General features: G+C 37.7%; 1 protein-coding gene across 2 annotated transcripts in view; it reads right to left on the minus strand.

The window, feature by feature from the left end:
* tapt1a (transmembrane anterior posterior transformation 1a) overlaps positions 1–22,791 on the minus strand; it is a 29,140-nt gene extending 6,349 nt beyond the window's left edge. Inside the window, exons 1-13 of one of the 2 annotated variants that reach the window (XM_028590126.1) lie at positions 22,525–22,791; positions 19,689–19,819; positions 15,883–16,001; positions 10,246–10,408; positions 9,377–9,512; positions 8,023–8,120; positions 7,650–7,719; positions 5,546–5,626; positions 3,878–3,987; positions 2,785–2,844; positions 2,604–2,672; positions 2,315–2,391; positions 492–661 (exon numbers count right to left, since the gene is read on the minus strand). In XM_028590126.1, the coding sequence (XP_028445927.1) occupies positions 492–661; positions 2,315–2,391; positions 2,604–2,672; positions 2,785–2,844; positions 3,878–3,987; positions 5,546–5,626; positions 7,650–7,719; positions 8,023–8,120; positions 9,377–9,512; positions 10,246–10,408; positions 15,883–16,001; positions 19,689–19,819; positions 22,525–22,714 (1,474 nt within the window). In that variant the 5' untranslated portion in view covers positions 22,715–22,791. Of the gene's footprint in view, positions 1–491; positions 662–2,314; positions 2,392–2,603; positions 2,673–2,784; positions 2,845–3,877; positions 3,988–5,545; positions 5,627–7,649; positions 7,720–8,022; positions 8,121–9,376; positions 9,513–10,245; positions 10,409–15,882; positions 16,002–19,027; positions 19,066–19,688; positions 19,820–22,524 lie in introns of those variants that run through there. The other variant, XM_028590127.1, reaches the window with a different exon arrangement.
* Positions 22,792–24,466: the final 1,675 nt, after the last annotated feature.

Here is a 24,466-nt window from a genome sequence, read left to right on the forward strand (position 1 = left end):
AGCTGCTTTCTGAGAAACTAGATTCATTTGAAACACAAGCCCTGGTAAGAGCTTTGATGTTTGATATGACATGATGCACCATCAGGATCTTTTTCATTTTAAAGCTCCTGGTTCAGAGCAGCAGGTGGGTCTGAGGCACACGGGAGTAAATATCTGGAGGGATTTGGCTGTGAATGACAGGGCGATACTGCCACCTCCAAATCTGTGTTTCTGATCATACGTGTGCGTGTGGTACAGGGCCTGTTTAACGGTTTGTCAAGATATTGACATGAATGTTAATGAGGACTTTGATATGTAAATATTTGAATAAGGGTTTGTTAAGTTGTTTATGTCTGTCATTTCTAGGATGATTTCTAGCACATCACATCTACAAGTCTCCTACGACTACAGCTAACAATTACTTTCATTATTGATGAAAATGCACATCATTTTCTTGATAAATCTCTTGGTCTATAACATGTTAGAAAAATCAGAAGTTGTTTGTGGTTTACCTGAAGGTGTTGGACAACTGGCCTGGTCAGCTTTGTTGGGGGTTTTCCCAGAGGAGGATGGAGCGGTGGATGGCCTCTCAAACAGTTTGTCCTCCATGTTGGCCCTTTTGACGTAAACACACGACTTCCCCAGCAGCACAATACTGTTCAACACTTTAAGTGTAACCAGCCTAAACAGGGAGAAGACTACTGATTAAATAGGTGCATTTCTAACTGGTAGAAGCATTTGGCAGATCAAGCAATCGCACCGTGAATTAAAAACTCTTCGCATATCTTCAAAAAAATACTTTCTGTTTTAAAGCAACACCAGAGAACTTTTCCCACTTTGGTTCCCCTACAGGTTGGAAGTGGAATTGTCCATTACATTACATTATGCAAGTTTGCCAGATCAGGTAGCGGATGTGTAGTTCGAATGAACTGGACAACGTAATGTAATGGACAATTCTGCTTCCAACCTTTAGGGGGACTGAAGCAGGAAAAGTTCTCTAGTGTTTCTTTAACAGTCTTCTACAGTTAACTAACGTTGCTGGATGATGTACCCCAATACAACTTTAATTTGTGAAATAAAATATTGTGACGTTGTCTTCTGTTTCTTGTATTAAACTGTGTGTTAATTTTGTGTGAAGCACTTTGGGCTGCATGCCAATATAAATGAATGAACTTAAGTTTATTAAATTAAAGACTCTTTTAGCAATTGGAGTTTTTTTGGTAGTTCGGTTGATGGATTCAGCACCAAGATGAACTGTAGATTTGATTAAAGAATATAGCAAAATAATGAGGATTATGATTTTAGTCATAAGTGAACAGCCTATTCCATCTTTTTTGCGGTTATTCAGTGCTGGGATGTAGCTGAGTTATCACAGTGCGGTCTTGAGCCTCAGCTATAATGAATCTCTTCTACCATCTGGTTTCGCTCGCCACTGTTCACATTCCACCACTGACTACGGCATGTTGATGTGTACCATCATTCTTTGTTTCTGGGCTTTGCCATCAGGCCCAACATCTGACACTGTGATATGAGAAAGACGGACATATTTGGGTCTGCGGACCACTGCTCGCTGTGACAGGGTGTTTTGGACAGAGAGCGTGTCAGCATGGCTGAGTCTTTGCCAAGGCACAGCGGTCTGTGAGAGCCAGAGTTATTTTTAAATCAGTGGGTTGGGAAGGCCAGAGATGGCACTAGAGATGACAACATTGTATTCTTCACCCTGAGGGAAACTCTCCAATGGTACGAGCTCAATGGGATCCGGCAAATGATAGTGAGCGAGGCAATCATCAGCTCAGCACAGGGAGATTGTGAGGGCACAGTGTAAATACTTATGTAACTGTGTGTGTCTCTGAATCTCAGTGTGTGTTTAGGACAGTGCCTGCATGTGTTAGTGTGACTCTGCAAGCATGTCTGTATACAGCACATGAAAGTCTCTGTGCATATTAAACACACAATAGTCAAAAGAACTGTAAACATTTACAAATCCACTGATATATGACTAAATGTTGAAGGTAAAAGAAGGGAAATAAAGGATATTGACCTCAATTACAAGGGTACTTCAATAAGAAGAAAGGGAATGACAACATATCACCAGAGTAATGTGCATTAACAAACAAAATCAGTTTCAGCCTTTAAATCTCCTCAAGTTAAATTTTTTTTTCTTTCAGATTAAAATTGATTCACCAAATAAAAAATATGCCAAGTTCAGTGTTACAAATACAGCAATATAAGGCTCAAAAGGCTCCCTCAATTTTGGATGCTGAGCAGGGTGAGCCACAATAAAATCATGTAATAACTGATATTTAATTCAACAGTATAAATTTAATAGACTTACCCGAGATAAAAGAGGAACACACACGTGTATGAAAGAGCTCCCTGCACCTTTATCGAACTCATTACCACTCGGATGAGCTGTTAAAAGATTAAAAAGCTGAATAAATGTACAATCTGACTTGGGAAATAAAGAAAATAAAAAAAGAATGGTGAGAACCATCAGGCAGCTATTCTCAGCTTGTGGCATTAAGTACAAATTTTAGGAACGTCTTGTTCATTTTTATGTGCTGATGACTAACTATCTTCTGGTGTCAAGTGTCTGAATAGCAACGTAGTGCAGACTTTCTTACCAGAACAGCCAAAGGCAGAGGGATGAAGCCCATCCTCCGGGCCACTGAGTCACTGTAGTCTGTGCAAGCCTACACAGTGACAGACAAGCACACATTACAGCACTCGACAATACTGCATTGATTAGCTGCGAAGGCTCAATGCTGTTTATGTAAGTAAGTAATTAATGAGACAGGTGCTTACGTTCTTCTGTCGACTACTGAGAAGATCGAAAGCCAAACTGGCCCTGTATTCACTGTAGACCTGGAAAAGAGAAAAAAAGTATGGGAGAAAACAAGACTTCATTAGGAAACTGACCAGTTTGTGACAAGTCGTTGTTGAGTTGGTGAGTAGGCCTGCACGATAAATCGTTATAAAATCGCGATCTCGATTCACCCTCTTCGCGATTTAATTTTTAAATGACTTAAAAAAAGTTAAAAATTTAAAAAAGATTTGGGGCATTTTCGGCCTTTATTTTGGTAGGACAGCTCTCACAAAGTTCAGGGTTTCACCCTCGGCCAATGACAAAGTGCCTTTTAGTCACGTGTTTCACTCCTCAAGCGAGCGCGGTTGTTCGGAAATAAACCAAAAGGATATTGATGAAAACCCAGGTACTAGTGAGGAGAATCAGCAAACCACTCCGTTTCAAACCGAACTCGTTCCGAAAAAAGGCTCACATTAAGTATTTTGGATTCAAGCAAGACGACGAGGGTCAGTCTGATGTGATTTGCAAGGCATGCTTTGCCCTCGTTGCAGCACCGCAAGGTAACACCACAAATCTTTACCAGCACCTCAAACGTCACCACAAAGTGCAATATGATGAAGCCGTACAAGGCAAGAGGTCCGAAAGACATTTCAATTAGCCTATTTACAGCCATATTCACGGCCATATTCAGCACAGTGCATTAAACTTCTGTTTTTGGAAACCTACTTGAATGGCCAGTTGAATGTTAATTATAGAAAAGGCAAGCAGTTAAAGAGTGTGCTAAGAAATCATTCTGTTTTTGATAGTGTACTTAAATTGGCAATTGACAAACTCCATTTCTTTAGAGACTGAAGCTGTAGCTGCAGCATGTTGATTGACATGTTTTAATTATGTAAAGACAAGTTCAAGGAGTTCAGATAGAGCCTGTATCAGGGCCATATTTAGTTCAATGTCTTATATGTCCCTATTTTTGGTAGCCTACTGTACTTAAATGGCCAGTAGGCTTGTAGTGATGCGCAATGTGCTACAGGTTACACAGTTAGATGGAGTACGATTTCTTTAGAAATAATGAACATAAGGTTTGGTCCTTACATCTGCAGTGATGTCATTAAATTTGGTGATGAAAGCATGTTTAATGATGTCAACAGCAACTTCAGAGGTGACAACCATGAAGACATCAGGGAACAACACCCAAAGGTGGTCTGTGGGAGGAAAAAACAAAATGGCACAAAAAAACTTGTGTTACATGTCAAGATTTGTTTTAAATCTAAATTATGAGTGCACATGCTCAAGAATCCTTCCCTGGATGTTGTCTACATTCTGCCTACAACAAACCAGGAAGTACAACCAGTTTACTTTTGTCGGCCACGGTTATAAAACAGCTGGAGTTAAAATACCAATGAAGTTGAACACATGACATTGTAGAGGTACAATTCCAGTAAAAAAAGGTTGTTGATGTTGTGTTCACTGCCTACTGCTGAGATTTTCTGATCCAGGATTCAATGTGGTGACACTTAGGTTACAACCTTCAAGTTTTGCTAATATTAGCAAGTTAGAGAAAGAAGAGTCCCAAAACACAAGAGTCATACAACCTTTAAAGCTGTATTAATAGACTTCCAGCACACAAACCAACATTAGCATTCTTTTGGAGTTATGTTTCTGTGCACCTCACTCTCCTTTTAGTTCTGGTTTTATTCCCCACCAACTGCTGAGGGAAATATCTGGCTGTGAGACTGAACCAAAACCGTAAATTTGTTGCCTCAACAACAAAATTGCAGTTGGGTGATAACTACGAGCAACCGCCATCATATAAGTAATTTGATCCATTGTGAATATAAATATATTGATTCATGGAGCTTTACGTAATATGACTACTCACACAATTCAATGCATGAGTTTTCAATTGCTATTAACATATTTCACTATAGGTTACCATACTTGTATTATGTTTTTTTAAATACTTATAGAGCAAAACAGTTTTTGGCTCTAATCAAAAAGTGTGTAAGCAGGTACTTTGATTCTACATAATATGAAGTGTAGGCACCACTAATGCGCCATGGAAGATAAGTAAATTACTAGGGACTTGATTTGTAGTTCTGCTAGTATTAGCACATCAGTGTTATGATTGCAGCTGACAGGCCACGTCTGTCATCTAGTGTGTGTCTGGCTTTGAGACTGACAGGAGGAGTTGAGTGTTTTCAGACAGCTCTCCCACAGAAACACCCAGCTCTCATCCTTCACTCTGCTTTGTCTCATTCACTTTTTGTTGGGAGAGAAAAAGATCCCCTAAGGTGTTGCAGTGGGTCAAACGAAACCAAAACAGCAGGAGAAAAGCTGCTCAGCATATTTTTCGGAATTTTTACCATGACAAGTGACGACCCTTCTACTAGGGTGGAAATATAACCTTTAATATATAGTGAGTTGTTAAAAAAAAATCTGCTTTTGAAATAGAAAAACTATGTTGAAAACACTGTCTGTTTGCATTTACTATAAAAGAAAAGAAAAATCGGTTACACTTTACAAGGTATCTACATAAGAGTGACATGACAGTCATGAACATGTCATAAACAAGTCATAAATGTTTATGACATAACACTTCTTGTATTTCGGTTTTTGTCATGACAAGTTATGGTTAAGGTTAGGGTGATGACAGTGTCATGTGTTCATGATAGTGTCATGTCACTCTTATGTAGATACCTTCAAGTAAAGCGTTACCGAAAAATCTAATGAACTGCAGCTTGAGGAAGAACAGATAATTACCTGGTTTCCATGCAAACTGCTCCATGTTCCTTAGACAAACAATGAGCAGGAGAACGTAGCTGGTGAACCGTTCCTTTATATCTGCAGGATAAAATAAACACATTTGTGATTACAATTTCTCTGGAACAAGTTGGTTTTATGAAGCATTCACATCTAAGACAACTGCAGTAACGTTGCATTCACCCACATTTGTTATCATCGTTCTGTAGTTGTGTTTCAGCAGTTGGTGTTAAAGAAGGTGTGAGAGAAAACCCATTTACTCCTAAAACGCCTGCTAAAAACGGCTATAAAAACCTATGTTATTCTGGGATAAATATCCTTATCTCCTGAAGGTTTTCTGAAAAAATATTAAGAATTGTCAACGTCTACCAAAATCTTAATATCTAAGCCTCTGTAGCACATAGAAACATGAAATAAAATACATTGTCAAGGTAAGAATTACAGGTTTTATTAAAACATGCTCCCTTAGCACTAACATACAAACACATTTTTTCAAAAGATTCTCAAAAACAGATGGGGTATGACGAATACCAAATGCTGCGCCACGCAGCAGCCAGCAGGAGGTTCAGAGTTGCGCAACGCAGTAACCGGCGGTAGATGTAATGTTTCGGTGCGCAGCATCCGGGACAAATGGGTTAAATGAGATCTGTCAGTGTTACAGTGCTGCACTTTGCTTAAAAAAATAAAAAATAGGTGCCATGAAATATGTCTGAAATAAGTCACTGTTCATACATTACAGCAGCATATCACAGTCACAAGGCTTTTAGTCTGATCACAGTATTGCATGCTATAAACATCCATCACTGTAATTTGAAGACCCAGGTGTTAATGTTTAGCATGCCATCATCTGTGCTAGTTAGGACCACGCTCCGCTCCATCAACAGAAAATCTTCCATGATGTGAGTGAACAGCGAGAGGGAAATGGCAGCTCATTAAGGCTTCTTGTCTTCTGTTGTCATGAGAATACAATAAGAATGACTGAGATAGAAACATGCTGCCTCCGGGAATCAAAAGGGAAATGCACGATACATTTAATATCTCTGTGTTGTATGACTATCAAATCGATAGATTTCATAAAAGAAATTGTTGAGGATTATTACTAGCGCACAATTTGACGCTTCTGTGGACACCACAGACTGTATATCAATAGTCTATGGTGGACACAAGACTGACGGCCTGAGACTGGACTGAGACAGGCGAGAGAAAACGACAGAAAGGTTGGGATCATTTTAAGCTGCAAACATGCTGCTACATCATCTCTGTAGAAAACATCCAGTGTACTCATTCGTTCCACGGAGCGAACCCGACACAAGGTAACTAAAGGCTGCTGCTCTTGTCCACTGCGCTGTTTTACACAACTAGCCTACAGCATGCTACTCTGCAAATAGCCATGTTTTACCAAAAAGCTAAAACGAAAGCTGTCGGTTTGTAGACTAACCGTTTATTAGTTTGCTACTAATCTTTGGAAATTTAGCTGCTGCCGGAGACAACCGGCTCCTCGCCCCAGCATGGCTACCGAATATGCATGTGAATGACGTCATCATGCCGGTGATGTCTGCATTCTTATCCTCACTGTGTATTAGGCTTCTGAAAATGTGTTGTGTGTGTTGAATAGTCCTGCTGTAAGCTTTCTACCGTCATATTTACCCTCTGGTCAGTGAACAGCTCTTTTGCATACCCAGCGCAAAGAGCCAGAGGCAAGAAGGGGAAGGGGGGCGAAAAAGATATACATTTGGGCCATCAAAAATGTACTTGGAATTTGGCAATAAAAAAATGTTGCTTTTTCTAAAAGTCTTTGTATATATACAAAAGACAGGTTTCAAATTACTCAAAATTAGGTTTTTTGAAAAGAGAAAGTGTTACTTTCTAACATACAGTATGAAGTCTTCAAAATGCTTGTTTTGTCCAAACAACAGTACAAAATATATTCAATTTATAATGACATACAACAGAGATGCTGTACAACCAAGAGATTTGATTTGAAAGGACACTAGAAACAAGATGCTTTTTATTATTTATCCAGAAGTTTGTTTCTCTCACTCTTTTCAATACTTAAAATTATGTATTAAATGTATGCTCTCTGATAGGACATTGAATATCTTACCACTGTTTGACATTTGGAATAAGTTGTTCTTCTCAAATTTCTTGAACACACTTCCTTTGATCTCCACAAACTGTGATTCAGACAACAGAAGAACAAAGAAATAAATGCAGTTAGCAACATTTATGATCCAGAAAATGTTAAACAGCTGTTTGCCGCTGCAACACTTATGTTTTATCACCAATGTGCCAAGTTTCATTTTTCTGGAATACATATGCATACAAATCATTTAACTTAAATAACGTGTGTGAATATATTTTGTTTGTGCTAGAGTGTAGCTGCTTAAACAAATCACATCAGGCAGATTATTGTGTACAACAATATCTTGGGTAGCATACAAATGCTTATCTGCATGTGTGTATGTGTGTGCACTTACATTGTTGGACATCATGATGGTGAGCAGGGACTTGTTATGTGAGTTGAAGGCGACGTTCAGTGTGGAGGCTTGGACCATGATGAGGATGGCATGGAGGACTGAAAAACAGCCACTTAGGACAACAACTAATTTAAAAAGGATTTGAGCACTGACTAATCACTTCATTAAAACTTAATTAAAAGTATACATCTTAATAGTTGAACAGACCACATTCTAACCACAGTCATGACTTTCCTTTGACATATCCTTGAGCAAGAATCTCTGCCCTGCTCATTCCCTGGAGGTCACGCAGTACTTTATAATGGAAACATCAGTTAAATTCTCAGAATGTACAGTACAAGTAATTTAAATCTACTAAAATCCGTACTGAAAACAATATATGCAAATATACTATATTGCACTGAACTGAGCTGGTTCAGGTCCCTGGTCTTGCCCAAAGAGAAACCGAATCAATTTCTGCCTTTTAGTTCTTGTCTGTCTCGTTGGAAGAAAATCAAACCAAATTTCATTCTGGTGTGTTGGCCAAGTGATCAACACTTATGGGGTCCTATTTTAGCGATCTAAGCGCACGGCGTGAAACGCATGGCGCAGGTGCGTTTAAATCAACTTTTGCTAGTTTGATGGCAGAAAAAAGGGTCTGTGTGCCGGGCGCATGGTTTAAAAGGGTTGTACTTAGTGTCTTCATTAATTCATAGGTGTGTAACATGCAATAAACCAATCAGTGTCCTCTCCCATTCCCTTTAAAAGCCAGGCGTGTTTGTACCTTGGCGCATTGCTATTATGATGGCAGATTTGCACCGCAATATTTTTATTTGTAATCTTTTGCATGTTTGCATTCTGCTGTGCTTCCCTTTGTGTGTGTATGTAACAAGCATAGTGTGCACTGTGCACGAGCCTAGGTGCATTTTACTAATTTGCTGTTAAAATAAAAATGAAATTCTGTATTGACTTGACCAGGTTTTTGTTGGTCAATGACGCGATCACTTCCCGCTGCATCAAGATAGCAATACGCCAAGAATTCACCTGAACACACCTGCCTGTAAGACCTGCAGAGATGGGCAGGTGCATTTGCTATTTAAACAATGTGGGCGCTGGACGGGAAATTGACAACCGCGTCGGTCTTAAAGTAGCAAAGGCACTTGCGTTGGGCTTTACGCTGCGCCGGGTGGAAAATAGGGCCCAAAGGCTTCATTTATCTTTTTTCAGTGGTCACACACAGCCCACCAGACTCACAAAGATAATGTTGGATATGGGCATTTCATGAGACTGTGGCTGTATGTCATCTGTCATAACAACATAAAACAGAGGAAAGAGACGCCCATATTTCTGCTGTGGATCTGACCAAGAAGGATACAGACGTAAAAGACAGCCATGAAGAAGTGAGGAATGACTCCTATACTGTCTCTTTTCCGTTCTTTGGGTTCTGTGGCCGTCCAGTAGAGAGCGTCCAGGATGTCTTGACCGAAAGAGGAGAAAAGGCGGTCGGCCACCTTACAAAGAAATGACAGATAAGATCATAACATTAATAATGGCATGTATTTCAAGCAGATGTTTGGTTCATTTCCTCTTTTATCGTTTACATTACAACAATGCATCTTGTTCTTATTACTGTTGTTAGTATATATTATTTTATATCTTATCATCTATTGGCTGTCTATCACATCATCTGTAAGCTAAGCTAAATCACTCTTTATAACAAATCTCAAATCAAATAAAAGTTGATTCCAACTGCATCAAATGTGCAGTCTGACATATATTGCATGTTAACCTTTGCCACAACAAGAATTTCTAGGTAATTCCCTGGTTTTGAAAAAAACTTTTTCAATTTGAAGACCCAACATTAGTACAGTACTATGGGTGATCATTCTGTAACTAAACGAAATCAATCTGGAGCTATGCAATAAACCTACATTTGTCTCACTATAAGCAAGTGATTACACACATTTCTTTTCTTATTTTATTTTCTCAGACCACAACTGCCAGAACCAAGTTTTATTGTTGATTTTTTGCATTTGGTCCATTTAGGTTAGAAAAAGTGTTCCATATTGCATGTATATACAGTAAGTCCAAAACTATGCACACTGTATGCACAAAACTGGAACAGACACACACAGAACTATAAAAAACGGTGAATGCACTTGAAGGTTCGAATCCACCCATGTTTAATACGTGCAGTTATTTTACCACCAAATGTCAGCTGTTAACGTATAAAATGTGAGGTACCTCCAACATGTTGTAGATGATGTAGAGTTTGATGACAGACTGCCCTCTGATCTGGTGGTAAATCATGGAGTAATCGACATAATGCATCATGGAGAAGCACAGCACCATGATCAGAGCCTTCAGCACGTCACAGACCTGCGCTGGCTGCAGCAGCCGAGACCCGCTGACCACACACACAAAACACACAGAAAGATCAACTTACAATAACTGTATTGAATATAAAAACACATTTAACCAACCTTTTAGAACATTCTTGCGTACTTTAATACATACTTGCAAGCTGATGAGTACAGTATATCCAAAGATAGGGTTTATTCTTAACATGTACACACAATAATAACATCAAATAACCTGAGTGAACAATAAAATGTGTTTGTACTCAGGTGTGTAACCATGACTGCAACTGCTGGTTATGGCGGCTCTGAGTCGCTGCCAATTATGCCATGTGAGGACACAGTAGGTCAACAAATGGGGGGGGGGGGGTAAATAATTCATTTCTGTTCAAAATGAGATATCCCACATAAAGGAAAAGGCTACAAGAAGTGATAACACAAAAACACAATATGTAAGTATCTCCTTTATACTAAATGTTATCTCATTCATAACATTTATCTCATTTTAATATGTTTCTGTTTTTGTTCTGTGCCTCGGTTTGTATAAAGATTCAATATTTGTTGTTCTTATCTACCAAACTGACTACAGCACACCAACAAAGATTTGTTTGTGTTTGAGAATCTAGCTTTATGGAAATATTTCAATTTTGTTACCAAAATGGGTGCAGCATTTTGGACAGAAATATTTAAAATGGTGTTACAAAATAAATGGAAGAAAACACACAAGCTTAGCTGTCGCAAACCGCAAGAACAGCAAATCATGTCTACAATTACATAATCTTTAAAGGGTAACAACGTGTTTAAAACATGTGCAGCTTTCATAATTAATAGCAATGGTTGGCAGTGGCAGCTTGAGAGCATGTTAAGAGGAGGGCTGACAAATCCATAGGACCGGTTATTTTGTATTTACTATGACAGGGATAACCGGGAAGAGCCAGAGAGAGAGCTTAACTCTAAGACATCCTGCATATTTTACATGTCAGCTGTGAGACTGGACTATGTGTGTCCCCAACCACTACTAACTACAGCAAGAAGAATATGTTTCATACACTCACCACACAGGCTTCTTACTGAACATAAATCACAACTTCAATATTCAAAAACATTGTGGTGTTCATACAGAATTGCGACAGAGAATACAATAAAATTTCTCTCAATAACAGCCATCTCTCTTAATATTTAACAAGTTGAACCCTGCCCTACAGGTAACAATTCTCCACTAAATCACTATAAACCACAATACTAACTCACTAGAGCACAAAACATGACACAACAACAACTGCTACTCCTACAGCCATCATACCTTAATTAACTTTAGCGGCTGTTGATTAGTCTTGCAACACAACAACAGGGCTACTCCTGACCCTGTTACACCTTTTTAAAGCATGAGAGAGGGAAAGAAATCATGTATCAGATGGAAGAAATAGTGGGCTGGAGGGTGTGGAGATCTATTTTTAGACTCCGAGCTGAGAAAGAGAGGAGAAAATGGCCCGAGTATTGGAAGATGTGGAAATGAGCTTATTTAATGTAAGCGTCTTCTGAATTGTGTGCAGCTGAGCACACAACTGTGAAGAGAACGGAATGAGATGAACATCTGGGCCGTTTTGTTCAAAGCGTAAAAGACAACGACTGCCTTCATAACCAAACAATAGTTGGGGTTTAATTTGAGCACACTGAATTTATGAAGGGTTTCCAAGAGTTACACTGATGAGGTGGACTTATATCTATACCTATGACAAAGGATAAGAGTCAGATAAACTCGTGGTTTGTTTTCCTTAAGCCACGGCTCCATCCAGTGGTCACCTCTGTAGTCATTCATGTAAAAGAGGCATGGCTCAAAAATAACAAAAGCTGGGCTCCTACCAATTACCCATTAATGTAAAGATTTTGTTCAGTGCTCAATGTACAATTATAATTATTTACAATAGATAAATAAATGTTTAGTGTACTAGGACAACGTTTACTGTAGCAGAAGATACAGGACTGAGGGTAGAGATAAAATAAAAAATAGGAATATAAAATAGGAATGCTTGGACTACAACACACACAGAGGGAGTGTGACTTCATTCTCTGCTCAGGACACCATTACTCCACCATATCTTTACATAACGAATATTTGTTTGCTGCTATTTTATTATTCTGAATATTGTGTACAGCCTCTTTAAGTTGATGTCTTCCCCTTGTCTTATTTTTTTCAACCAACAGTCCAAAACCCAAAGATATTTAATTTACTATGATAAGAAAACAACAGAAAAGCAGCAAATCCTCAAATTTGCAAAGTTAGAACCGGTGAATATTGGACATTTGTGCTCGATAAATGACTTAAAAGAAATAATAAAATCATTAAAATTATTACTGGTTAAATTTCTGTCAATCTTCTTATCGAATAACAGATTCACAACATTACACTTCTCTTGAAAACACGTTTTGGTAAACAGTAGCTTTTGAATTGAGGTGGTTAAGGTGGTAATGCATCTTATCCTCAACATGTGCGACACACTCAACTCTCTGGAGGCAAAGCTGCAGGCAGTGTAGCCTGTACAAAGCAGTATTCACTATCTCTATTCTACAAGCAGTATCTCCATAACACACGTGAATAGTATGCGTGTTTGAGCGCAGTCAGTGAGTCAGCTATGTGCGGCATTCCAACTAGCCATCGCTATGTGCCATTTACTATATGCATTATTAGCCTGACAGGCATTAAGACTGCACCAGTAAAAGAAAAGAGCTTGATTTCTGATGCAAAACCTTGTTAGAGAAGCAAACCTGCAACTTGTAGAGCAGCTGGGGGTATCTGTGCAGGGAAGGTGAATAAACAGAGTTTTCCCTTCCCTTAAACAAGACAAATGAGCCCCAAACTGCCTTAAAGGAGCTGTGCAATAAGCTGCCCTCCAGTTTAAGCATGTGCAGCTGTATCACTGACAAGCAACATGGTGATGAGAATGAGCATGCACTCTCAGCAAACCTTCCCTGGATGAGTTTGAAAAAAACAGACTTATGCGGAACCAACATGGCCGCTCTGGCTCAAAGAATGGAAACATGACATGAGGTGCTGAGCTGTATATTAACAGACACAATGGAGATGAAGATAAACCGGTGAATGGATGTGGAGCCAGTTCAGAACAGTGATAACATTTATGAAGCCTTGATAGGCTTTAGGGAGCGTACCTGCTTCTCCTGCAGTAGGGGCATGTGCGTGCCCTGCAGGGGGGAGGAAAGCGAGGGGAGAATCAGATAGAGGGTGAGGTAAGGAAGACAGGCAGTGTCCATTGGGGGGGAGGGGGGTCTTTGGGTACATATGAAACTGTATGTTTACTGCACTTTTCAGTGGTGGAAGAAGTATTCAGAGATTTTACTTAAGTTAAGAAAAAGTAATACTACAGTGTAAAAAATACTCCGTTACAAGTAAAAGTCCTGCATTCAAAAATCTTACTCAAGTAAAACAAGTACAGAAAAGTATTAGCATAAAAACATAGTTAAAGCACCAAAAGTTAAAGTACTCATTATGCCAATTGGCCCATTTCAGAATAATTATAATATAATTATTATTATTATTATTAATTGCATGCATTAATGCGTTCATCACTAATGTTGCAGCTGGTAAAGGTAGAGTTCATTTTAATTACGTTATATACTGCTGGGTACCTTAATCTCTGATATGATATCATAATTTCATTAGTTGATTTATATTTAGTATTAATAATCTAGATCTGCAAACTAGTAACTAAAGTTGTCAAATAAATGTAATGAAAAAAGTGTAAAAAGTACACTATTTGCCTACAAAATGTAGTGAATAAGATGTATAAAAGTAGCACCTCAAAATTGTAATTAAGTACTTGAGTAAATTTACTGCTTTTCAATTTCAACATTACATACTTTTTATTACCATTTTGGTCAGTGTGTGTTCAAAGTGAAACAGCTGTTAATGAAAACATATAAAGATGACTCTTCGACAGTTGGCTAAAAGCTACATTGAGTATTGTTTTTCCAGATATTTTATACAAACCCCAAACTTATCAAGGCCTTGAATTGCTTAAATGTAAACAGAAAGACAGCAACATTATCCTGGTAAGAGGCAGACCAGTTATTTGACAAACCTTGACAGCTGATATAAAATAAGTGATCAGAAAACTTTACCAGAATGTCTTTAAGGCCTATTTTTGCTCCATGTGGAAGAGGAAAACAGCTGCTATATTTAAAACTATAGTATGTGTTTATCTGTTTATAGGGAAATACACAAAACAAAAATCATGAACTGGTGGCATATTACAGCAATGGATCAGCACTATTAGGCTTTTTAACATTTTACCAGTGCACAGAATGTGGATATTTGCTGTTTGAAGAAGCAACCAATAGTTAAAGATGACCATGTCGTAAGAGAGAAACAACAGAAACATTTCTCACAAAGCCTTTTTGTACATCAAGAAACCAAAAAGGAAGAGGGTACATGTTGCATTACTACAAATCATTCATATAATACAAATAGAACACAACTACTTTTAGAGTCATGTGTATGCATGTGTTTGTTTGTTTGTTTGTTTGTTTGTTTGTTTGTTTGTTTGTTTGTTTGTTTGTTTGTTTGTTTGTTTGTGTGTGTGTGTGTGTGTGTGATATGCATCTATGATTTAGCTCCACTTGTATAACAGGGCTGTACAATTATTTATGAATGATAACTGCAAACACAACTTTGGTCAGAATTTACAAGGCAAACAATTGTTGCATCACATTACAAATATTGTGTTTAGGGTTGCAAGTATAAGCTCCTAAACATAATTCAACAAGTTGGAGATTTTTTTTAAATAAATGAAATATCTGTTATAAAATACTTAAGTACCATCCTTCTACTCCTGTGCTAGCACTCACTGGCAGCCATGCAGCATTATTTCTATTCAGCTTATTGTATAACATTTAGAAAAGTTATACCAGGAAATGGCAACAATTAATACTCCCACTGCCACTCTCAAATTGAAATGGCATTAGTAATTCTCGCCAAGTTATAGGTCAGAATTGAACCCAACTGAACTATGCAAGAAGCAGCAAGGTGAGATTTATCATTTAAGTCTGGAAATTTAAGTGCCAAACTTAAAACTTAAGTTAAAAAAAACATTCTCTACATACTCAGGTGCAGCTGCAACTGAGAGCATTTTGTGGAATGTGAGTGCATTTTTAAGTTGAATTTCCTTTAAGTTAAAAGTTCTGTTTTAAGTTTATTCAGAAATTTGAAGTTTTTTTTTTCAAAAGGTTGAATCAAATTAAATTATTTTGAAAACTGATGAATAATCATGATAATCAATTATCAAAGATATCTGTTTATGTGTAATTGTGCAGCCCAAACATCTGAATGTTACTATAGTACAGCTTTATTCCTGAGGCTTATTATGTGCTGCTGTGTGATTATAGTTTACATTGTATGCAGGTTTAAGTTAAGCGGTACTTTTGGTTTGCAGGGATAATTACATGTTTTTCTTTGGTAATGTGTACGGGTAGGAGAGTGTGTGTTTAGAGTGTGTGTTTAGGCTCTAACCTGAAGCCACAGCATGGCAGGGTGAGGAGGCGGAGCACGGCCAGCAGCACCCTGAGGGGCAGCAGAGTGAAGACGTACAGGAACGCGTCCACACACAGGAAGAAGCCGAAGGTCATCAGCTGGAAAAGTCACACCGAAACACCTCCAAGTGAAACAATGATTGTCAGTGTGAACAACATGCAGTATGCATTAAGCAAAACCTCCCTGCTAAACAATGACCATCAGTGGGAAAGATACCGTACAGCCTGCAGACACATTTACTCACCATCATCTTTAACTATGTATCTGTGTCAAAGGACAGGAACAATAACATAAAATAATGGGAGTGGGGGGGGGGGGGGCACAACAGTTTCTTTACATCCAAAAATTATTTCTAGCTGAAAATGTCCCTTCTCGTGGCCAGGTTGGCTCAGTGGGTAGAGCAGGCGCACATATACCAAGAGGCTTATGCCTCGATGCAGAGGTCCAGGGTTCGAGTCTGACCTGTGACGATATCCTGCATGTCTTCCCCCTCTCTCTCCCCCCTTTCTCATCTAGCTGTCCTATCAATTAAAGGCGGAAAAGCCCCCCAAAAAAATTCTTTAAAAAGAAAAGAAAATGTCCCTTCTTTTATTTCCTGAGGACGTCACACATCTTCTTTCCATCGGAGGAAAAGCCAGGCGAAAACTAATAGACTACATGTAACCCTAAAATAAAAAGGGTAGGCCTAAACCAAATTATGCAGCAGACACATACCTTCACAGTTTTCCACATACAAAACAGCCATTGCCCTTTCATTTTAAAAAAACATAAGTGAAGTGTCTTCTTACTCCTTACATAAGAAACTTACTCCTTACATAAGAAAAATAAAAGGCATGAGGCAAGTTTTGGGAGAAGCTAGTGGGAGGGTTTGTCTCTCATTGGTGGATTCTATGTGACTTGACTCGTCGTCAGGTGCCCATGAAGTTGGTAAGTCTGCTTAACATAGTAAACTCAGTGAGGTCTTTTATGTTTACACACATTCCTCCCTTGCCCCCAAAGGAAAAACCGAGCCAGTAAGAGCTACGTTCGTCTGGGCTTGCTTGTTCAGATGTATTTCTGCAGAAAGAGGTTCTACTCAACTCCACAAACAATAAACAAAGACACAGAGGAGGATAGCCTCAATGGCCTAATTGTAAGATTTTAAAGCATAATTGTTTAATTTAATAAGTTGGGTCAGTTTTATTAACAGGCTACATGTTAACCTGTGTTTATTTTTTTTTTTAGATATATAGGTGATTGCCAGGTATGTAGGATATGTGACACATTCCTAAAGAGAAGCAGCACACAGTACAGATTAACCACATTTTATGTCTCAACACTGCCTTCTGGTGGCTAATGACAAGAACAACAAAAATAAACTGGTGTCAGTGAGTCACATGGCAAAATTCAATGTTTTTTTTTTATATTGTTTTACATATGTCAATTATGTGTAAAAAGTGTATGTATCTACAAGTGTACTTGAGAATGAAACTAATGATGATTTTTTTTTTTATTTCTGTTTAGTCTTTTCAGTATTCTTTTTTTTATTTATTTAAATTAATTACTTTGTCTATCAATGTTAGGCAAACAAAGACTAAATTGATGTTTTGAAATTGCAAACTTTATCTGACCAGCTGCTTAAAAAAAAACCACTAAGTTCAATTTATAATAATATCAAATGGAGAAGGCAAGCTGATTATAACTTCCTTTGTAAAGATTTAGCCAACAAATACTGTAGTTACATAACATAAATAACCAAAACAATGAATTGAGTTCAGAATTATTGCAGAACATGTAGGACAGTGTTTCCTTTAGGATTTTTTTTAGCAGTGGGGGCAGATCTGTCGGAAACCACCCCCCCCACCCCAGTCCCGCGCCCCGCCGCCAAATGTTTTATATATTAAACGGAACTGACATATTCACACGAGGCATTTTTTAATTTCGTTTTGATTGAACTGTATTTTTGAGGAACTGTAGGTCTACAAAATGAATTTTACAAGAAATTCTTCATAGGGAAACCAAAACCCAAAGTAGGCTATAGTATGAAACCATTCATATTGAAACTAAATGCATATTTGCCTCAGTAGCAAAGTTTGCAGCCATGCTGTGTGCATTTGATTTTTCTTGTCTTTTGCAAAAATAACTCCAAGGCTCGGCTATAGGGGAATTCAGAAAGAGGTGGCCCATTAATGCTGAGTAGCATACATGCTGCTAGATGGTCCCCCTGTGGCCTGTTCTTTAACACTAGAATGGCCAGGACGTTTTGAATGTATATGTGTAATAACTTTGCTAAATAAAAAAATACAATCCTGCTGGTACCTGACTTTTCCTAAAAGAGTCTGTATTTTTATTTAAAATTGTTTTTATATAGCCTACATTACACAAAAGGCAAAGAAAATACAATCACTTTTACATATTATGGCCATTTTTTCACGTTTTTGTTTTTAATCTTTTGCGTGGTTGAAGATGCATCTTGGTTGCTTAGTAATAATCATAGTCTCTGTCAGAGAAACGCAACTCTCGAGTAACAAGTGTGGGCATCACCGATGGGCCGAAGGCAAAGCCAGAGTCGGTAACGTAGGCTACGGCGTGGATGGACTCTGTTCTGAATCAGAAGAAAAGCACCGGGCGTTCACGCTGTGAAAGGCGCGTTACACGTAGATGGCCGGTAGCTGTCTACGTGTTCATATAACTTTATACATGCTACAACTGGCTGGAATCATTGCACACATCCTCTCCAAGGAGTGCACAAGCTGTAAAATGTCCCGGAGGAATCTCATGCAGCAACTGGCAAAGTAGCGGCGGAGTTTATGGAGGAAAAAAAGGTAAGCGGCGCTGCGCACCACAGCAGACACCAAAACGGAGGCAGTGCCAGGTTAGGTTATAAATGTTCAAATAACATACTTGTAATTGTTATTTGGCTGTGAATTATGTTGAATAAATTTCCCCCAATATGTTTCGGGACATGAATGTATGAAATAATCACGGTTTAGCCTACTATGCCATGATATGATATCAAGGGCGTTGTATAGAATCAACAGCCACGTGCAATTTAGCTAGCAGGTGAAGGTGAAACTAACAATGTGCGAGAACTATAGACTAATACAGGCTTAAATGAACCGACAACATAAGTTATACAACTTACAGTTCTCAAGGATGCACACATGCCATCTCAACCGGGTCTTTTTCTTTCTCCCTTTTCTTTTTGTGCCCACTCGCGTTGTGAAGCGCGTGTCCGCGCTATTCTTGGACGTGCTTTCTAACGATCACTGCTGATAGACGGCTTTTTGTACATTTCTGATACCGTGGCGGGAGAAATCTAACCGTGGCGTACCGCCACTTGCCAATCAACATAGAGGAAACACTGGAGGAGGATTATAAGGTTGAGGAATGACTCAATTTGACATAGAGCTGGGCAATATATCGATATCGTGATATGAGACTAGATATCGTCTTAGATTTTGGATATCATAATATCATAATGTGGCATAAGTGGTGTCATTTCCTGGTTTTAAAAGCTGCACTACAGTAAAGTTATGTAATTTTCTGAATTTACCAGACTGTTGTAAAATCTAATTGTGTTAATATTTTGTGAAAGCACCAATAGTCAACACTACAATATCGTTGCGGTATCGATATCGAGGTATTTGGTCAAACAAATCATGATATTTGATTTTCTCCACATCGCCTAGCCCTAGTTTGACACAGTTATGGGCTGACTGTGAGCTGTAAACTGAATGAAATATCATCAGACAGATGGCGATAGATGAAGAGAGGGAGAGCAGCTGAGTCCAGGACCTAAGTACCTTCTCAAGCTCCTTGGGAATACGCAGGAATGTGTAAACTCTCTCTCTGCGCTCGGTGTACTTTGCCTCATTGTGTTCCAGGAAGTAGCCTCTGGTGAGCTCTGCGCTAATGAAGCGGGTCAACGATGGATCTGGAACAACATCAGAGCACCAGTGTTACCACAAGGCCATTGTCTGCAACAATTACAACCACAGCGATCAACACAATGAGAGCACCAACGTTTTGAGTGTCACACACTGTAAAGTAAAAGAGAAGGAAACTTCTTTGGATGATGAAAACAGGAGGCTTAACAATATTTTTAGCTCACTGCGCACCTTGAATACATCTTTATAATGGCTGAACCTGCAAAATGACCTGCTTTGTGATACAGAAGGTTTTGTCATGACTAACATGACAGAGAAAGTGAGTAAAGTGGTAGTGACAGTTTATTTTAACTCTGGCATACAACTTGCTATGGCTAAGTATAATGAGGCTATGGGTGCAAAATATGATTATTAGTTTAATTTTTGATTGATCTACCAATTATTTTTAATGCATCGCTTAATCATTTGGTCTTTGAAATGTCAGAAAATAGTGGAAATCCATCAAATGTTTCCAGGGCTCAAAATGAAAAATTGACTGACTTAATAGGTCTAAATGCATTAAAAACTATTTGAAGAAAGATAAGAAAATTAAAATCAAGTGATTTCTCTTGTTAATAACTAGTTAAATAAAGTGAAAAAGCAAACAGCCTGGATTTGTTGAATTGTCACAGTCTGTTTCGTCCTAAATTCCCCCCATACTGTGTTGAAATTATTTCCACTCGACTTGAACCTGTGAGATTCTGTCAAACATGTCACGCTTCCTAAACTGAAGACAAAAATAAACTATTTGTACGTTAACGATTACATGACCTAACAAAACATGTTGGCTCAACAATCAACAACTTTGCTGAGTTGCACACTGAGCTGAGAGCACCACAAACATGCCTGGATTACAAAGATATTTAAAAGTCACATAAACTAGGGCCCAAGAACATTGTAATATATTTTAATTCAAATTAAACGAGGAAACACTGCAAAATTGGCAATTATATATATTTTTTCCTCTAGTGCAAATTTGCATCTTATCTCAGCTACAGTGTCTTTAGAATTTGAACTTTATACTGTCCAATATTTATTCAGTAGTGTTTACCTAACATCAGATATGCCCTGTACTTGATTACATAAATTCACAATGTGCCGGTCAAATGAGGATCCACGTTAACCAAAAACTCAACTTAATGACAAGTTTCAAGTATATACACACAACACTTTTATCATCTTTATTTTAATGGCTATTACCAAACATGTTGCCTCTATAGTATTTAGATAGTGGTGTACCCAAATCTGTGACGTTGAGAGCAACTACAAAAAAGACCAAACGATTGAGCAGGTAAGGTGTGATTACAGTAGGACTGCAACTAATGATTATTTTTAAGTATCTGCTGATCATGTTCTCGATCATTATTATTATGATTGACCAATTATTAACCAGTGAAACATTGATGTTATAATATAGGTGGTCTTATTTAAATGTCATTTTTAATCCGATCCACAGTCAAAAGCCAAGAAGATACATAGATCAGGAATAACCTTTTTTCTTTTTCAATTGACAAAACTTGAAATGATAAAGGCACTTGCAGAATACAAAGTAGTACAAAATGTAAACCATACCATGGTGTTTCATTTTTACATCTGTTCTTAAGATTTCATCAAACCTATTTTTCTTTTTACAAAATAAACCAAAACACTGACGAGAACGATCTCGGGCAGATAATGAAAATAAACATGGAACAAAATTGAAATTGAAATCGTACCCTCTAAACTAAAAAGAAATCAGGTTTGAATTGAAATTGAACATTATTACTAAGCTTGTTTACAAGATAGTAATCAGATCAGATGTTCCGTAAACCGTCATATAGAAAAACTTAAAATCCTCACTTAAAATCCTCACATTGGAGCAAATGGAACAAGGGTATGTTTGGTACCTGTGCTTAAAAAAAACTGCACGTATTAATAGAATATAAAAAAAAACTGTCAATTATTAATTTGTCTATCAATTGATCGATTAATCAAGTAACTGTCTCAGCCCTAAACCTAACTATGAAATCTGGCGAGCCTCTGTGTATCTCTGGGGTCTGGGGTCACATTCATTTTCCTTACACCCATCATAGTTTTGTTATCATATCTTATGATAAAAATGTTTGCAGAGGAAGTATAGCTAAAATGACCATCACGCGATATGATGGGTGACAGAAAAAAAACAACACCTTAGAGCATGATTTGTGGACACCCGTAGGGAACACTGAATAGTGAGAGATAGAGATAGAGATATCTAGAGATAGCTAACGCTAGATAGTGTAGCTAACTTATCTAAATTACATGTACTGCTCACGGAACTTTAAGCAGCTAACTGCAGCCATGCAAACTAACTTTAGACATTACTACAGTAGCTAGCTAGATAGTGAAAGAAAAGATCCGGAACTAGTTTTAAAGAATTACTCTATTGTGTCACTTACAGATATGTTTTTAGTGAGCAGGGGACAGTTCATTATTAGCTCGTTAATCAAGCTAGCACTGACCGTAACGCTAAAACAAGTGCTGACAGCTAAATCGACTCAGTTTCAACATGTAGCTACTCCTGAAGCTTTTCTAACTTATTTAGATACAATTGACTGTCGTCGTTATAATATCATATTCATGAAGTCACAACAGTAAAATGCTTACAGTCGACAACTAAAATAATATATTTAAGACGCCTTATATTAGCTGTAACGTCAGTAACATAACGTGAGGAGGGGGATCCAACGGTTACCTGCTGGGTGCTCCCGCTGCTCCCTCCTGACAGAGTTTATATCGTAAAATCCCAACGTTTCTGGCAGTTCAGGGGTTATACCGAGTTTACCGGACATGTGCAAATCATCCCACGGTCTTTTCTGTCTTTTCTTTAGCTCAATTTCGGCGTCTTTCTCCTCTGACAGATCGGTCCCCGACAAGTCCGCCATCTTTACTTTGGCAGCCCAGCCAGTAGCCCTGTGCGTCAAATTGTTTTCCTAGGATGGCGAAGGAACAGGAAAGGCATGGCCCGCCCCACTCTCCCACTGATTGGCTAGTACCTGTGTATATATCTATGGTACCTGTTACCTGCTCTGGTTGGGTTGGTTAGGTTTAGGAAAGGGGACTGGGATTGGTTAGGATTAGTGTAAATGTGTCAGGGAAAGCCAATCGGAGGCAGTGAAAGGCAGAGTAGGGCGGGACATGCATTTGCCATCCTGAACTCGCGCAACATGGGGCAACGTCACCGCATTGTGGGTTTGGGTAAAAACAATTGACGTCATAAAGGTGAAGTTTCGAGGAGGAAAAAAGATTAAACAGTTAATTATTATAATAAAATAATATATGTATATATATAATTATATAAAATATTATATATAATTATAATTATATTATATATGATTATAATTATATATATATATATATATATATATATATATATATATATATATATATATATATATATATATATATATATAAATGGACTACTGATTTTTCTATAAATCCAAAGGCTGTGAAAATGATAAAGACTTACGATTGTGTAGGTACTTCATTATTTAGTTTTTAATATTTTTATGAAAGGTAATACTCCCCTATTCAGGACAAAGGACTTATTTGTCTATTTCAATAAAGAGGAAGTTAGTTAGTTTTACTAACAACGCAAATAAAGATATGGACTAACTCCAAGCCTATACTACAACTAATTTTTGCCAAGCACTGATTGAATATGGCATAAATAGTAATAAATATATATATATATATATATATATATATATATATATATATATATATATATATATATATATATATATAAATTAAAATCTATAATATATGTTAATGATATTATTTTGTATTTTTTCAACAAAAATATCTCCCTGGTATCACATTCTTTTCTTTGTAAAAAAACAACATACGTTGTATATTTCTTCTGCCATTATTTAAAAAGAAATGTAATAAAATAGGCTTTATAGTGAAATTGATTTGGCCACAAAATGTTTGTATTTACTCGTCAGATTCAAATCTGGTCAACTTTTAGATGTGCTTCTTTGCAGCATGATGTCACAGAGATACAGAGAAAAGAGTGACACAAGAAATATAAAATAATTAAATGTTGTTGCAGTTCCCACTATAATCCACTCAGTGCCGCCAAAGTTCCATCAAATCTTCATGGATTTAAAGTCTACCCAACAACAGTAGCGAGGACTGTTCCTGAAGAACTTTGCTGGGTAGTTCATATGTTTGTTCATGCCCCAGGTTTTACTTAGCAAAAGTAACGCTAAGTAAGCAGATGAGGGATGAATACAATGAAGATAGATAAAATCTACAAATACTACCGTTTGATGATTTTGGGCCTATAACATTTCTGCTATCCAATGCTGCTGTTTAAACAGCGTCAGTGTCCTACTATAGGAACATATGGACATAACTGCAATAGATATACTGAAGGCTACAAATTAAAGAAAAAAATCCATGCCCAGATTCACCACTAGATATTATTTTGACATCTTCATCACATTCCAGGATTTATTTTGTTTAGTGATTTCCTACATTTCCCAGAATGCTTTTTAATAATCTCCAAGGAGCAGAGGAGAAGGTACATGAACTATTAAGATTTTAATCAAAAGTGATTGTATCAGCATGTAAATGAAACCAAGTAATTAGTGTTTGAATATTTGAGCATATTTATGACGATGGTCACACCT

This window comes from Perca flavescens, chromosome 10, assembly GCF_004354835.1.
Source record: "Perca flavescens isolate YP-PL-M2 chromosome 10, PFLA_1.0, whole genome shotgun sequence".
Taxonomy (NCBI): domain Eukaryota; kingdom Metazoa; phylum Chordata; class Actinopteri; order Perciformes; family Percidae; genus Perca; species Perca flavescens.